This window comes from Carcharhinus amblyrhynchos, chromosome 11 (genome assembly GCF_965287045.1).
Source record: "Carcharhinus amblyrhynchos chromosome 11, sCarAmb.v2.hapA, whole genome shotgun sequence".
Lineage (NCBI taxonomy): Eukaryota > Metazoa > Chordata > Chondrichthyes > Carcharhiniformes > Carcharhinidae > Carcharhinus > Carcharhinus amblyrhynchos.
The window spans coordinates 28647147-28664951 of NC_137334.1; the positions used below are offsets into that span (position 1 = coordinate 28647147).

Here is a 17805-nt window from a genome sequence, read left to right on the forward strand (position 1 = left end):
TAAACTTACTGTGGTAATGCTGGACGCCTACGTTATAGAGATGTGATTTATGCCATGTGGAGATTATAATGAGACAAATAGTCACTGGGCATAAATTCATGAGACTGATTTACAGGGAAACTTTGTTGGAAATGCAGCAGAAGTCTCATTTATACATGTCAACTTGAAATTCTGGCAAAGTTGTGACAGAGCGGAACTAACTATGGAACTTCCTGACCTACAAAAATTTCCACTTTTAAATATGCTCACTATTATTTAGTGGCTATAAACTATATCTTGCTGAAATGATGCCCAAAATTGTGTTGAATGCCAACATCGGTGGAGATCATGTATACTTTTCCAGATTTCTTTCCCATTCATCTGAAATGGAGTTGCTGGCATTGGACCAAAGTAGGCACAGTAAGTAGTCTCACAACACTGTATCCTCACAGAATCCTGTACTCTGCTGATGAAGGATAGTGCTCTGAAAGCTCGTGCTACCAAATAAATCTGTTGGAATTTAACCTAGTGTTGTGAGACTGCTTACTGTGCATTCATCTGAAATTGAACAGTAAAACACGGGAAAATTTAGGCTCAATGTCTGAAGTTCCAAACCATTCAATTTATTATAATGCTACTTTGTACATGAAGCGGCATTTGATGGGAGGATGGATTGAATCATTAGGCAAGGAGGTCTGCTGACCGGCTTTGTGATCCTCCTAATTTATCAGTCATTAAAATTATTAACTAGAATATTGGAACCTGGTCTGGTGAACTCTGAACTTTGTTTGTCCAGTCTGCTGGTTGAGTGAAATTTCAAACCAGATGCACTTACCACCTAAAACATAATTTACTTCTACTTTTTGAATTGTCTCTTGTGCACTTAGAATAAATATATTTTTTTTTCTTTGTTATAGTCTGGTGTTAAAACCACTCTGAAACCAATAATCTTGGATGAAATCCTAGAAGAAAACAAAAGAAAAATTATTGACATAGTTGCCAAAGAAAGTTTAGGACCTGAAGAGTATACCAAACTATATGATAAGTATACCATGCTCATCAATAAGCAAGCAGACTTGGACGTAGAACAATTCCTGAATGAAGAACATACATTTGAAGAGACGGCGCAGGAAATTATTAAATATCTGAAACTAAAAGAGGAAATTAAGTACCAATCTCAAAAGGTACCTAATAACTTGAATTTCAATGATAAATTATGTATCTATATATGAATGAATTAATCTTATATTTTCTTAATTGTCACATGTATTAATTGTTCCATTTATGAAGCAGTTTGACCTATATTTGATAACTATACTAGAAGGTAATATGAACATTACTGTTTTTTCTAGGTAACTAGCAGATCATATTTTTAAAAAATCCTTTGCTAGCACAATTGTTTTTCATACAGCTATACTAACATATTCTTTATTTTGTTTAATTGCCTTAATTTTTGCTCTAGGTTGTTCGCCTGGGGATGTTTGAGGTGCACTGTGATGAGCTCATTAGGGCTCTTGTGAAACGGGCAGAAACTCTGCATGAGAAACTTCTGAACATGCTAAACAAATATCACCAGGATGCAAATAAAGCGTTAGTACAATTCCAAAACTGCCTCTTGAACATAGTATGTTTTGGAGAGATCCCCATATAATTCCTCCACCTCATAATTGGAGCTGCTTAGCGCATGCTATTTAGTTTTTTCCAAATTTTCTTTATGTTGCTAAACCCCACAACACTTTTTCCTATTTCTGCTAACTGCTAGATACTCAATTCCAACTTAGTAGCTGGTATGCTGTCTATCTGGTTTGTGGGTGAAGGTCATCTCAAGCTGGCTTGAAAGGATATTGTAGAGTGAGAATGAGGATCCAGTCATAGGAAAGGTTAGCTAAGAGATCCTGTTCATATTGCACCCAGTAGCTAGGAGCTAAATTAAAAAATGGAACATCATGTGCAAACTGACGTAGCAATAGGCAGATTAGGGTGATGAGTGTGTGGCTGAAGGACTCATGTGGGCCAGAAGGGTTTCACTTCATAGGACACCAGCAATTGATAGAAACAAACTGTACTGTGGGGACAAGATCCACCTCAACCAGTTGAAAAGGATGAATATATAGTGATTACAGTTACTTTCAATTAACAAATGTGGATGGCAGACAGCTAAAGTGGATAAGATAATATTAATAATTAATAATTCTAAAGTCTCACAGACTAGTCCAGCACAGCCTGACATAGTAATTCTCACGAAATTATACCTTACAGATAACACCCCAGACACCACCATTACCATCCCTGGATATGTCCTGTCCCACTGACAGGACAGACCCAGCAGAGATAGTGGCACAGTGGTATACAGTCAGGAGAGAGTTGATCTGGGAGCCGTTGACATTGACTCCGGACTCATGAAGTCTCATGGCTTCAGGTTAAACATGGGCAAGGAAACCTCTTACCGGTTACCACATACAGTCCTCCTTCGGCTGATGAATCAGTATTCCTCCATGTTGAACAACACTCGGGAAGCACTGAGGGTGGCAAGGGTGCAAAATGTACTCTGGATGGGGGATTTCAATGTCCACCACCAAGAGTGGCTCGGCAGCAGCACTACTGATCGAGTTGGTCGGGTCCTAAAGGACATAACTGTTAGACCAGGTCTGAAGCAGGTGGTGAAAGAACCAACAAAAGGAAATAACATACTTGACCTCATTCTTACCAATCTGCCAGCTGCAGATGCATCCATCCATGACAGTATCAGTAGGAGTGACCACCGTATAGTCCGTGTGGAGGCGAAGTCCTACCTTTACATTGAGAATAACTTCCATTGTGCTGTGTGGCACTATCACCGTGCTAAATGGGACAGACTTTGAACCGATCTAGCAACTCAAGACTGGGCATCCATGAGGCGTTGTGGGCCATCAACAGCAGCGGAACCGTACTCCACCACAATCTGCAACCTCATGGCCCGGCATATTTCCCCCACTCAACCATTTTCATCAAGTTGGGGATCAACCCTGGTTCAATGGAGAGTGCAGGAGGGCATGCCAGGGGCAGCACCAGACATACCTAAAAATGAGGTGTCAACCTGGTGAAGCTACTAAACAGGACTACTTGCATGCCAAACAGCAAAAACAGCAAGTGATAGACAGAGCTAAGCAATCCCACAACCAACGGATCAGATCTAAGCTTTGCCGTCCTTCCACATCCGGTCAAGAATGGTGGTGGACAATTAAACAACTCACCAAAGGAGCAGGCTCCTCAAATATCCCCATCCTAAATGATGGAGAAGCCCATCACATTAGTGCAAAATATGAGGCTGAAGTGATTACAGCAATCTTCAGCCAGAAGTGCCAACTGGATGATCCATCTTGGCCTCCTCCAGTGATCCACAGCATCTCAGATGCCAGTCTCCAGCCAATTCGATTCACTCCATATGATATCAAGAAATGGTTGAAGGCACTGGATACTGCAAAGGCAGTGGGCCCTGACAACATTCTGGCAACAGTACTGAAGACTTGTGCTCCAGAACTTGCCGCTTCCATAGCCATGCTCTTCGAGTACAGTTACAGTACTGGTATGTACCCAATAATGTGGAAAATTGCCCAAGTATGTTCTGTACTCAAAAAGCAGTACAAATCCAACCCGGCCAATTACTGCCCAATCAGTTTACTCTCAATCATCAGTAAAGGAGGGGTCATTAACAGTGCTATAAAGCAGCACCTGCTTATCAATAACCTGCTCAGTGATGCCCAATTTGGGTTTTGCCAGGGTCACTCAGCTCCTGATCTCATTACAGCCTTGGTTCAAACATGGCCAAAAGAGCTGAATTCCAGAGGTGAGGTGAGAGTGACAGCCCTTGACATCAAGGCCACATTCGACTTGAGTGTGGCATCAAGGAGCCCTAACAAAACTGGAATCAGTGGGTATCGGGGTAAATCCTCCACTGGCTGGAGTCATACCTGTTACATAGAAAGATGGTTGTGGAGGGTCAGTTATCTCATCTCCAGAACATCTCTGCAGGAATTCCTCAGGGTAGTGTCCGAGGCCCAACAATCTTCAGTTGCTTCACCAATGACGTTCCCTCTGTCATAAGGTCAGAAGTGAGGATGTTTGCCGATGATTGTACAATGTTTAGCATCATTCACAACTCCTCAGATACTGAAGCAGTCCATGTGCAAATGCGACAAGATCTGGACAATATCCAGGCTTTGATGACAAGTAACACAAATGTCAGGTAATGACCATCACTGAATCCCCCACTGTCAACATCCTTGGGGTTATCATTGACCAGAAACTCAACTAGACTCACCACATAAACACTGTGGCTACAAGAGCAGGTCAGCGGCGGGTAACCCACCTCCTGACTCCCCAAAGCCTATTCATCATCTACAAGACACAAGGCAGGAGTATGATGGAATACTCTCCATTTGCCTGCATTGGTGCAGCTCCAATAACACTTAAGAAGCTTGACACGAGTGTCTCTCATTGGTGAAGGTCATGATCCAGGACAAAGCAGCCCACTTGATTGGCACCAATCTACAAATATTCAATCTTTCCACCACCAATACTCAGTAGCAGCAGTGTGTGCTAGCTACAAGATGTACTGCAGCAATTCACCAAAGATCCTTAAACAGCACCTTCCAAACCCACAACCGCTTCCATCTAGAAGGACAAGGGCAGCAGATAAATGGGAACATCATCACCTGCAAGTTGCCCTCCAAGCCACTCACTATCCTGACTTGGAAATATATTGCCGTTCCTTCACAGTCACTGGGTCACAATCCTGTAATTCCCTCCCTAACGACATTGTGGGTTAGCCCACGGAACACGGACTGCAGTGATTCAAGAAGGCAGCTCATCACCACCTTCTCAAGGGCAACTAGTGATGGGCAATAAATGCTGGCCAGCCAGTGACACCCATATCCCGTGAATGAATTTTAAAAAAATGAGGAAGAGAATAGAGTTATAGTCAGAAATGATGCTTTAGGATAAAAGCAAAATTAAAACATGTAAAGCAATTAAATAGGAGAGAGAGAAATAACATTGTGAGAAAAGCAACATCAGGGCAGAGGAAAGGACGGGGTTTGAGCCCCATATAAACAATTGTTATACAAACTCAGGGATAGGCGATGGCCTAGTGATATTATCGCTAGACTATTAATCCAGAAACTCCACTAATGTTCTGGGGACCCAGGTTTGAATCCTGCCATGGCAGATGGTGGAATTTGAATTCAATGTAAAATATCTGGGATTGAGAATCTACTAATGACAATAAAACCATTGCTGATGGTCAGGAAAACCCATCTGGTAGACTAATGTCCTTAAGGGAAGGAAATCTGCTGTCTTTACCAGGTTTGGCCTACCTGTGGCTCCAGAGCTACAGCAATGTTGTTGACTCTCAACTGCCCTCCAGGGGCACCTAGGGATGGGTAATAAATGCTGGCCAATTAGCGATGAATTAATTCAAAAAAAGTGCTTTGGAAGCCTGGTGTCTGAAGGTAGGCCCAAGGCAAATCCATCTTTGATAATTTCTTCCCTCTTGCCGATATACTAAACAGATCCTCAATCAGAAGAGGTGGATACTGGTCTGCACATAGTGTTGGGTTGATAATTACCTTGGAGTCTCCAAACATTTTACCGGGCTATCAGCCTTCAAAACTGGCACAATTGGAGTGGCCCATTCACTGGTTGTGACTTATTCCAGCACCCCCATGCTGAACAGTTGTTCTAATTTGGTCTCTATCTTCAGCTGAAAAGCGTATGGCACCGGACATGCCTTCAGAATCCTTGGCCAAGCCTCTGAATTTAGTTGAATCTTTATCTTGACCCCTTTCATCTCACCAGGATCCTCTTGAATGCATCTTTATATATCCCTCCAGTGCATCCTGCAAACTTGTTCTTGAATCCACCAGCCTAAGTTTAGTTTTAATTCTGCAGCCAGGAGCATCCAAACAAAGTAGGGTAGTCACCCTTGATCACGCTCAATGGTAACTCCGCACACTGGTCCCTCAGAACACATATCCTCTCAGTTGGCACCATTTGCTCCATTTAAATATGTAAGGTGATTTTTGAAAGCTTCAGCAGCAGTGTTTTCAACTTGGCTCTGTGTACTGAGTCCAGAACCAGTGATACTGTTGCCCCCTTATCTACTTCCATGTTGATTACTTTCCCTTTTCCTTTGGGAAGGACTCAAAATCTATCAGCTTTTCGTTGAACCAATAACATATTTGAATCAAATTCTGTCGATTTGGGTTCTTCTGCTTCTTTTTGCAGAACTGGTGGAGTCCCTTAGCTGGAAGCGTCAATCTTGTGCCGAGTCTTCATGTTTGTCTCTATTCGACTCCCCTTTTCCTCTTTTAATTGCACCCTCCAATTTTGAGCAATATGCCCCACCCACTTATGTGGGCAGCCTTGAGCTTCACGAGTCTAACATCTTTATGGCCGGACGTGCCTCAGCGGTGGCATTTTATGATTGACCCCACGTTCTGGTGCTCTTCGGCTATTTTGTATACTCAGGCACTGGCACCCAACTTGTTGCTTCATTTCCTGCTAGTTCCATGGAAGTAGTTAACTCAAAAACCACTTAAAATCTAGGTCAGTGTAAGTAAACAAAAGGAACTGTTTATAGATACGTCCATCCTCTCGCACAGTCAACACAAAATTGGCTAGGAGACCTGGGTCACCTGACCCATTCTCTTAATGGGGCATGCCCCAACATATACTATACAAGATAAAACACATGATTGACAATAACACAGCTCAAGATAAGAAGGGGGCATAGACAAGAGGAGATAGGAAATGATTGTGAGCCTACGTACATTTGTGAACATTATGTATATGTTCACCTGTGCCAATATTGTTCAACTACATCTTTTTCACTTTCCTTGTCCTGTTGTGTCTTCGTGCTCCCTTGACAAAAATGGATTTAATCTGCTGGCTGCTCTGCCTGTTGCCTGTGATGACCTTGGCAGGTGTCCTCCAGAGGGCTGAGACCTGGAGGGTCCTGGCTTGCTTGAGTGTCCTATTATGAGACAGGTGCAACCTCCTTGGTTTGTGGACTGGAGATGATGGAGTCACAGGAGGAGGGAATGTTCTCGCCCCGTGTATAGCCCCAGAGTGTCGAGCTACTCTTCCTCCTCCCTTTGGGGCCTGAGGAACTTGGTTGACTGCTTGAGGAGAAAAGGCAGCTGGAGTGAGAGCGAGGTGCACCCCAGCATTAATACCAGTGGATACCGTGATGGAGTGCAGCTCCTACAGCAGTGCAAGACCTATGTCCTGCATGAAAGCCTCCACGGCGACCATCATTCTGTCAGTTTGGATCTTGCGTGTCAGTGCTATTACCTCAGACTGAAGGCATGCACTCCTGAATTGTGCATTGCAATCTGAGTAGTACAGCTGGTATCCTTTCCTGGTTTTCCTGTGCTTGTCTTTGCATCTCCAGCAACTGATTTGTGATCGAGTCTGGTGGCTCATCATCACTAAGATTTTGGCTTCCAACAGTTCACTGAGAAACTAGGCCTCACTAAGATTTATATCTTTGTGCTGGTGGAGAGAGTGGGTGAGAGTTATGATGGGTCGTCAAAGGTGTAGTCCTCAAAATTCTCATCCATCTATCGTCAGGGCTGGAATTGAGGACTTGGCTTGTGGATGCCCTTTGCAAAGAAAGGAGAAACTCTTAGTGCATGGCAGGTGACTCAAGAGGTCACTCACAAGTATGGTTCTCTGACGGATGTTGAAATGTAGAATCCTCGCTTGGGTGTGCGCCACTGAGCTCACTGTCAGTGCAGGTATGGGGAGTGATTTCCTGGCTTTGCCGCGCCTGATGCACACTACACCGATCCTTGAAAGTAGTGTGTGGGCCTGAAAATCGGTTTTGCACCTGGTGTCACAAGTTCGCAATCATTCCGGTTCCTTCCTAATGGTGCAAAGCGGTTCATGCCCAGAGGGTTGTGAAGCCGATTAACATATTTAAAGTAGCATAACTTTATAGCCCATTTGACACTGGGTTCTCCTAACTCCCTAACTTGACCTTCAGGTCTGGCATGAGATTGAAGAGAATCACTACTGGGCTCCACAGGGTAGTGGGCCACACCTGGGTGGGCGTTTGGTGATTTTTGAAACCCCCAGGTGGTCAGAAAATGGCTGGCCAGTGCCCATGTGGTATACTGGCACTACCCAGCTGGCACACTGGCAGTTCCAATTAGGCATTGCTAGTGTGCTGGGGCAGTACCAAGGGGTGGGGACAAAGTGGGGATGGGCCTGTGATTTTGGGGCCTGAGTGTGGGCTATGATGAGGGCTATGGCAGGGATCTTTACAGGAGGGTTGTGCAGGTGATCATGCAGAGGAGGTCATGCATAGGTGGAGCATGAGGCAGTGGGACATGAGGAGGGGCATGTTGGGGGTTATGAAGGATTGCATGTTGAACGTCAAGCCGGGGGGGAGATATGTCATGGGCCATGAAGGAGAACTCATTGAGAGGGCCCCAATGCCCTCTTGCTGGTGACCCATGTCAGGGAGGGAGCGGGCAAACAAGCCTTCGAAGGTTTGTCCTGGTGTCCATGCAAGGAGGAAGGAGGCCTCCCAGTGCACTGAGATCAAGGCACCCTTTCAAATCCTGACTGCTTTGCAGCTGGACTCACTGGTGTGTTTAGGCCCTGCTTTCCCCACAACTGACGCACAACGCACTGCTGTCCCAGAAAATGACTTGGGTGTGGGACAACTGCGGTCTGACTGTACCGGTTCTCACTGTGATGACACTTAGTTTTTACTGGGAAAATTTCAGCCATTGTCTACATCACCTCTGGCCAGCCCTGTGACCCTCTTCTCAAAATCCTTGAGAACCTTGATCTCAGGAACTCCACCAGCATTCTGGGACCTCTCATTATCAGCAAGTTTGTCCTGCATGAAGCTACATGGACAGTATGTTAACAAGATGCGTTTGAAGGCAAATGATAAGGATACTTGACATTTCTGGGTGGGAAGTGGAGCCCTGGACAAGATTAAGACACAAACTCCAGAGGAAATAGGGTCAGATGCACATGTTGGGATGTGAGAGAGTGGGTGTTGATGTCCCTTAAGGTGGCTATGACTGAGATCCTTATGAATGTGTGATGGGCTTGTGAGTGTATGAGTTGAAAGTGATGAAATGGTTGATTACCTTAGCAGAATGGAGCAGATTGTTCATCCTCTTCCTGCACTGAATGGCTGACCTCTTCTGCAGGGTGTTTGCACTGACTACAGCTGCGACCACCTCCCAAGTTGGATTGATCACTTTGGTGAAAGTCCTGCAGTCTTACCAGGGAATGAAAACATTGAGGTGGACTCAAAACTATAGTCGGAATTGGTAGTAACTATGAAATTGCAGAGTATAAAAGCAGATATTAGACAACCGTATAATGAAGACAACTTAGATTTAACATCCATAGTGATGGGATAAGCAGCCTAGCTCAATTCAGAAGGGTAGCAAATTTCTTTGTAAGCTCAGGATGGTTTTCTGTAGCAACATGCTCTACAGCTTCTTCACAGCTACTCCAATTCTCAGGTTGATCACTCACTCTTCCCAGCCTGATTGTCCGCCCTTCATGATAAGCTCACATCCTCACTTCATGACCTTTTCTTGTAATCCCACATCCTTCAAAACTCCTTGCAGTTGTCACAAAGCTTTTTACGGTTCTCCCCACAAATAACTCAATACCCCATGATGTTTTTGCCAAAATCTCTTTGATCATCTTCTATACATTACCAGTCCAGATATCTTCCCCAATTACCCACATCTTGCAACCTATCTTTCTTCAGCTTTAAACATTTTCTTCATTGCATTCCTCTGGACCCTGAGCTTTAACTGATTGTTAATTTGTTCTGTTTTATTAATGACAGGTTATGTCTTGAATTTGAGAAGGTAGCAGAGAAAGCCCTGATGACGCCTCCAAATACACATGCTTTAATGGAGTTGAAGGTAGTTTTTTTGTTTTGCATATAATGTTCTGTAAGAATTAATTACAACGTACAAATTAAAATAACTACTATTTGGAAATGGCATGGAAAACCTACATTGGATTACTTTCATAAGATTATAAGACCTGTTATAATATGCACAGTAAGAGGAAGCCCATATAAAATGCATCTCCCAATCAATCCCCCATTAGTAAGTTTGTAGCTGGCTGAATTTTCAGGTCCCATTGGGGGTAGAAATTTAAGTGGGTAGAGGATGAAAATACCGGCTCCCCCTGCATGTGATGGCTTCTTGATGCCATTCCTGACCCTAGTGAGTTTCCTGTCCAATCCACTAACAACACCAAATTAACCCTCTTAACATGGATAGGAGCAGCTATTCCCCTTATTTGAAGGGTCAGTTACAAGAGGACACAAGTTAAAAGTGAGGGATGGGAGGTTTAGGAAGGATTTGAGGAAAGCTTTTACTCAGAGGATGTGGCGTCCTGGAATGCACAGTCTGGGAGGGTGCTTTAAGCGGGATGCCTCACATCCTTTAAAAAATACCTGGGTGAGTACTTGGCATGCCATTACATTCAAGGCTGTGGGCGAAGTGCTGGCAGGTGTGATTAAGTGGGCAGGTCAGGACACTTCATGTGTTGGTGCAGACTCGATGCGCCGAAAGGCATCTTCTGCGCTGTGGTGTTTTGTGATTCTGTAAAACTTACTGATAGCTTGTTAAATGACATATCTTGATTTTAAGGGAGTGCAAGGGTTGCATGCACTATCTGGTGAAAACCAAATGAATGGAGGTGGATCACAATATGTAGTCAGCCATGGCTGCCCTGGTGAATTAGATGGGTAAACACAGTGAGAAGTCTCAGAATACCAGGTTAACCTGATGTTGTGAGATTCTTACTGTTTACCCCAGTCCAACACTGGCATCTCCACATCATGAATTAGATGGGCCACATGATATGATAAATGACACAGAGAGATTCTTGACCATTGGGACGCAGGTACAAAGGTACAGGAAGATTGAGAATAAATACTTGGGAAGTGCAAGAGGTCCTCCTTTTCTTGACAATGTCAGTGGGCATCAGAGGAGGGGGCAAGGCTGCTGAATTGCAACTGGGGACCAGTTGAAATTAGGAAGGCAGCAGCTACTAATGGGGGCATGACTCTCAGATTTTGGGTCTGGTGGTGATGAGAAGAAATACGCTCCATAGGAGGGGCAGATCCCTGGCTTCAGGAGGGCAGGGGAAAGGGATGAGAGGCAGGAGTGAAATGGAAATCATGTCTTCAGCGCAGGATTGGTTGAAGGAGAAGCTACCTTAGAATGATAAAGAACTAGTGTTGCAAGAGGCTGCGACTGTCCAGGGAGTTGAACACAGGCATGTGAACATACCTTACAGGCTACTCCTTGCAGCACAGCTCATCATTCCCTTGCCAGTACCTGTCAAAATCATCGTGATCTTGAACCTCTTCACTTCTGGTTCCTTCTAAAAGTAAACTGGACACCTTGGTGGCATCTCACAAACAACTGCACACCACAGCATCTTGCAGACAACTGCTACCCTCTTTGCAAGATCTGGAGAGAACATTCCCTTCCAGACAGATGTGATCACCAGGGGCAGTGGGTAATGCCTCAATCGCAGCCGCAAGACATCATCAGTTGCATCCATTAAGCCATCAAACCACCAAGTGACCAACCAGGCAGATTCATCAACAGGAAAGACAATTGCTCCTTCAAAGTTTAGATGTTCTGTGAGCACAACGTGAACTTCTTCCACATGTACCGTCACTTTCCTGAAAGTTGCCAAGGCTCCTTCATCCTCCGGCTGATTGCAGGCTGTTGCAATCATTCACTTCAGCCCCCAAACTTCATTACTGGATTCTAGGGAACAAGGGATGTCTCTTGAAGGTATGGTGACCACCCCTCCCCTTTACACAGCCAGAGACAGGTATAGCCCAGTGAAACACTCAGAGCTCTGCCCAGCGTGGTTGCACCCATTTTCTGTCCCAGCTAGAGCTCCCCTTGTAGCCTCAGACAAGAATTGTCTCTATCTGTGGTTAAGTATTTTATTCTCATGTGATGTCAGAAGTTGCAGTGAGACATAGATAGGATGCAAGACTGGGTGGAGAAGTAGCAGATGGACTTCAATGTGGATAAATGTGTAGTGGTCCATTTTGGCAGGTCCAATGGGATGAAGGAGCACAATATCAAGGATAGGACTCTTAGCAGTGTAGAGGATCAGAAGGACCTTGAGGTCCGGGTTCATAGGACTCTTAAATCGGCCTCGCAGTGGAGGATGTGGTCAAAAAGCGTATGGTGTACTAGCCTTCATCAATTGAGGAATTGAATTTTGGAGTCGGGAGATAATGCTGCAACTTTATAAGACACTTGTCAGACCCCACGTGGAGTACTGTGTGCAGTTCTGGTCGCCTCACTACAAGAAGGATGTGGAGGCTATTGAAAGGGTGCAGAGGAGATTTACGAGGATGTTGCCTGGATTGGGTGGCATGCCTTATGAGGATAGGTTGAGGGAGCTAGGTCTTTTCTTCCTGGAGAGATGAAGGATGAGAGGTGACCTGATAGAGGTTTATAAGGTGTTGAGAAGTATAGATAGGGTGGATTCTCAAAGGCTATTTCCCAGGGCTGAAATGATTGCTGCGAGAGGACACAGGTTTAAGGTGCTGGGGAGTAGGTACAGAGGAGATGTCAGGGGGAAGTTTTTCACTCAGAGGGTGGTGAGTAAGTGGAATCGGCTGCCGTCGGTGGTGGTAGAGCTCGCTGGGGTCTTTTAAGAGACTTCTGGTTGAGTACATGGGATTTAATAGGATTGATGGTTATAGATAGGCCTGGTAGGTAGGGATATGATCGGCGTAACTTGTGGGCCGAGGGGCCTGTTTATGCTGTAATGTTCTATGTTCTATGTGGACATTGCTGGCAATGCCAGCATTTGTTCGTCATAGCTAATTGTTCTTGAGAAGGTGTGGTGAGCCACTTTTTTGAACTCTTATAGTTCATAGGTACAACTACAATGTTATAGTTTAAGGGTTTCGATTCAACAATTGTGAAGAAATGGAGGTATGGGGCTAGGATTCTGTGCCCCACAAATTTGGGCATAGATGTGGGAATTTTGAACAATTAGAATCATGGTATCCCTACAGTGCAGAAGAGGCCACTTGGCCCAATAAGTCTGCATCAGGCTCTGACAGAGCATCTTACCCAGGTCCTCTTCCCCAGCCCTATCTCCGTAACCCCGTAAGTTTCCCAAGGCTAACCCATCCAAACTATACATCCAAGGGGAAATTTAACATGGCCAATCCACCTAACCTACACATCTTTGGACTGTGAGAGGAAGCTGGCTTCTGCAGGAAACCCATGCTGACAGAGGGAGAATGTACAAACTCCACACAGACCATCACCAAAGGCTGGAATTGAACCCTGGTTCCTGGAACTGAGAGTCATCAGTGCTAATCACTGTGCCACCATGCCACCCTAGATCCAACAAACTATGATGGCCAGGAATCGAACCTGGGTCAACTGCTTAGAAAGCAGCCAAGCTTACCATTACTTGTGATCAGATTGGAAACTTTGAATTTTCCCCCCAAAACTTGCTCAGACAAAATTCCCATAGGTTGGGTTGGATAGGTTTGTGTTTTGATCAATTTACATGCCCTGTGATGTTAGGGTCACCACTCAGGTATAGAGCAAATTTGTTTCTCATGTTGGTTGGGTCAGGCAGGTTAAGGAAACCATTTGGAATCCCACGAAGTAAGATAGATCATGAACCTTGGGAGAATGCCTGCTGAGATGTCAGGAACATTCTGACAGCTAAGTCTTTTAACACCTTCCAATCCAGTCAGCTCCATTGTTTGGAGCTTCAGTGGTTGATCTATATGATTATGAATGCTTGGTTGAGTTTCAAAAGTTAATGAATCACTTAGCTCGGTAGGAGGTTGTGTTCCCTATTTGATGGAATTTTAAGAGGTTATTAAAGGATTATCTGTTTTTGATGTGGTTACTGAATAGATAATTATTTGTTTCACAACTTATTGCCCACTTGAGATTTAAGTCCTTTCAATGGTTCTAGATTTTTTTTAGTATGTATGGTTGCGTATTTGAGTATTAGAAGTTTACTTTTATCATGTTCATTTCAAAGACTTCCAATTGTTATTGTTTGGTTTTTGTGGCCTGCCCACAGTGGATACTGGGTGAGTGGCTATTGAGGATAAGTGGGGGATATGGAGGGGGCATGGGGATGTCAGTGGGAATGGCGAGGACAATCAGGATGTGAAGGAGTATGGAAGGGCATGGGGTTGATTAGAGGAGTGAAGGTTGAGGTTATATGGCATAACAACAATTTGGAAAGCTGAACTGAAAATCCCTTTAACCAGTCCACTTTGGCATCTACACTACTCTGATGCTGCATGTATTAAATTGCTCCTGTTACCTGTCATACAATGGTCAATATGGAAGAATTCAAGGTTACTTTGTTTTGATTACCATCCACATAGTTCATCATTTTTTAAAATTAGGATAAGGGTAGAGTGTCTCAGACTGGCAATCTCAGGAGTGAGTCTGTGTCGAAATTTTGGATCTTGCCATTTTCTGCATTGGTGGTTCCAGTTGGGTGACTGGGGTTGGGTCAGGTCAAGGGCTGCGTGGACCACAGAGAGAAAGGGAAAACACAGGCGCGCAAAACTGATAACTAGTCAGTGTACCGCTGCGCAAATACAGAAGCTGGCCTAGCAAGCAGATAAGTTACCTTTTTCTTTCAAAGTAATAGTAGAAAATTATGCATGACAGGTTGCTGTGGACTTTCTATAGATCTTTCTATTATTGCAAAACTGTTTTTTGGTGCCGAATGCACTTCAGTGCATTCCTGCGACAGGAATCAGCTAAGTCAGGTCTCAACTGAACTTGGCTGGTTGTTTGTACAACTAGTTAAAAACAGAGGCTTGAGAGTGCTGCTCTGCCTGCATGGTGAGTGCTGTCTGACTGGAAGGAGTGCTTTTGGAGTTGGATGAACACAGGGAGTTAGATGAAACAGGCAGTAGAGGCTACAAGTGAGATTGCTGATTGGTAAGTGTTTTTTCTTTTTGCTCTTGGCATTGTAGTTGTTGTACAGAATTATAGTGTTTCTGCGTAATTTCTGTTGTTTATAGATTGAAAAGGTTATATTCGATAGTAACAAGGAGCAGGAAAGAAGGGCTGTAGAAAATTGTATATATCTGAAACAAAACATCTTTCAAAAATTTAATTTAAAGGGGTTAGACATGATGGGACAGCTCCAAGCTGTGGTTTACTCCTGTTGCTCCATGTGGCAGGCTGGGGACAGTTCCAGTCCCCTGGGTCAGCATGTGTGCAGGAAGTGTCTCCAGCTACAGCTCCTGGAAGCTCGAGTTTCAGAGCTGGAGCGGCGGCTGGAGACACTATGGAGCGTCCGCGAGTCAGAGAGTATCGTGAATAGCACGTACAGAGAATTGGTCACACCGCAGGCTCAGACTCCGTAGGCAGGAAGTGAATGGGTGACCACTAGACAGAGCAAGAGAGATAGGCAGGTAGTGTAGGAATCTCCTGTGACTATTCCCCTGCAAAACAGATATACCGCTTTGGATACTGTTGAGGGGAATGACCTCTCTCAGGAAAGCAACAGCAGCCAAACTCGTTGCACCACGGCTGGTTCTGCTGTAGGGGGGAGTGATAAAGAGTGTGTCAGTGCAATATTTATAGGAGATTCAAATTGTAAGGGGAATAGAGAGGCGTTTCTGTGGCCACAAACGAGTCTCCAGGATGGTATGTTGCCTTTCTGGTGCCAGGGTCAAGGATGTCTTGGAGCAGCTGCAGGACATTCTGAAGGGGGAGGGCGAACAGCCAGGTACAAGTGACATGGGTTAAAAAGAGGGATGAGGCCCTAAAAGTAGAATACAGGAAGCTAGGAAGAAAGTTAAGAAATTGGACCTCAAATGTAGTGATCTCTGGATTACTACCGGTGCCATGTGCTAGTCACAGTAGAAATGAGAGGATATGTCGGATAAATGTGTGGCTGAAGAGGTGGTGTCGGGGGGAGGGTTGCTGAGGCGTTGAGACCAGTTCTGGGGGAGGTGGGATCTGTACAAATTGGACGGGTTACACCGGGGCAGGACTTGGACTGATGTCCTAGGGAGAGTGTTTGCTGGAGCATCTGGGGAGGGTTTAAACTAATATGATGTGTACACTCTGATTTCTCTTGATCCTATAGATATTTTAGTGTCACAAGTAGGCTTGCAATGGAGATGCCGGTGTTGGATTGGGGTAAACACAGTAAGAAGTCTCACAACACCAGGTTAAAGTCCAACAGGTTTATTTGGTAGTAAACGTTTACTACCAAATAAACTTGTTGGACTTTAACCTGATGTTGTGAGACTTCTTACTTAAACTAATATGCCGGGGGGATGGAAACCTATGTAAGGAGAGAGAAGGAGGGGGCAAGAACAAAATGTGGGGAGAAGGTTCCAACTACATCAAATATCAGGAAAAAAATTAAAAGGAAGGGGAACTCAGGAGATATTATTAATGGAAGTGTTAGAATTCAAAAGGAAGGTACAAAAACTAGCATCAGAGTACTTTATCTGAGTGCTTGTAGCATTCAAAACAGGGTAAATGAGTTGACAACACAAATCATAGCAAACGTGTAAGATTTGGTGGCCATTACAGAGACATGGTTGCAGAATGGTCACGACTGGGATTTGAATATCCAGGGGTATCAAACTGCTCAGACAGGAAGGTAAGGGAAGTGGTGTAACTCTGATATTTAAGGATGATATCAGGGCAGTAGCAAGAGAAGATACAGGTTGTGTGGAAAAAAAGGTTGAATACATTTGGGTGGGAATTAGAAATAGGAGAAAAAGTCACTGATAAGCATAATCTATAGGCCACCAAATAATGACATCATGGTGGGGCGAAAAATAAACAAAGAAATAACTGATGCATGTAAAAATGGTGCAGCAATTATCATGGGGGATTTTAATCTACATATCAATTGGTCAAACCAGGTCAGTCAAGGCAGCCTTGAGGAGGAGTTCGTAGAGCGTATCCGCGATACCTTCCTTGAACAGTATGTAATGGAACCGACAAGAGAGCAAGCTACCCTAGATCTGGTCCTGTGTAATGAGTTGGGAATAATTAATGATCTTGCAGTTAGGGATCTTCTTGGAAGAAGCAATCATAGTATGGTTGAATTTAAAATACAGATGGAGCATGAGAAGCTAAAATCCAATACCGGTGTCTTGTGCTTAAACAAAGGAGACTATAAAGGGATGAGGGAGGAGTTGGCTAAGGTAGACTGGGAGCAAAAACTTTATGGTGACAATTGAGGAAGAGTGGAGGACCTTCAAAATGATCTTTCACAATGCTCAGCAAAAGTATATACCAGTGATTAGGAAGAACTGTAAAAAAAAGAGATACTCTGCCACGGATATCTAAGGAAATAAAGGAGGTTATCAAATTGAAAGAAAATGCGTACAAAGTGGCAAAGATTAGTGGGAACCTAGAGGATTGTGAAATCTTTACAGGTCAGCAGAAAGCCATGAAAAAAGCTATGAAGAAAGGTAAGATGGATTATGAGAGTAAACTAGTTCAGAATATAAAAACAGATAGCAAAAGTTTCTACAAATATATAAAATGAAAAAGTGACGAAAGTAAACTTTGGTCCTTTAGAGGACGAGGAGGGGGATGTAATAACTTGAAATGAGAAAATGGCTGAAGCATTGAACAGGTATTTTGTGTCGGACTTCATAGTGGAAGACACAAATAACATGCCAAAAATTGATGACAGGAAGGCTATGGCAGGTGAGAACCTAGAAATTATCATTATCACGAAAGGTAGTGTTGGGCAAGTTAATAGGGCTAAAGG

The 17805-nt window shown here is 44.1% G+C and overlaps 1 protein-coding gene across 1 annotated transcript in view; it reads left to right on the plus strand.

The window, feature by feature from the left end:
• dnah7 (dynein, axonemal, heavy chain 7) overlaps window positions 1-17805 on the plus strand; it is a 438937-nt gene that overhangs the window by 92713 nt on the left and 328419 nt on the right. The window contains exons 12-14 of the mRNA XM_080198799.1: window positions 897-1163; window positions 1442-1569; window positions 9848-9926. Coding sequence (XP_080054925.1) covers window positions 897-1163; window positions 1442-1569; window positions 9848-9926 — 474 coding nt within the window. The remainder of the gene's footprint in view (window positions 1-896; window positions 1164-1441; window positions 1570-9847; window positions 9927-17805) is intronic.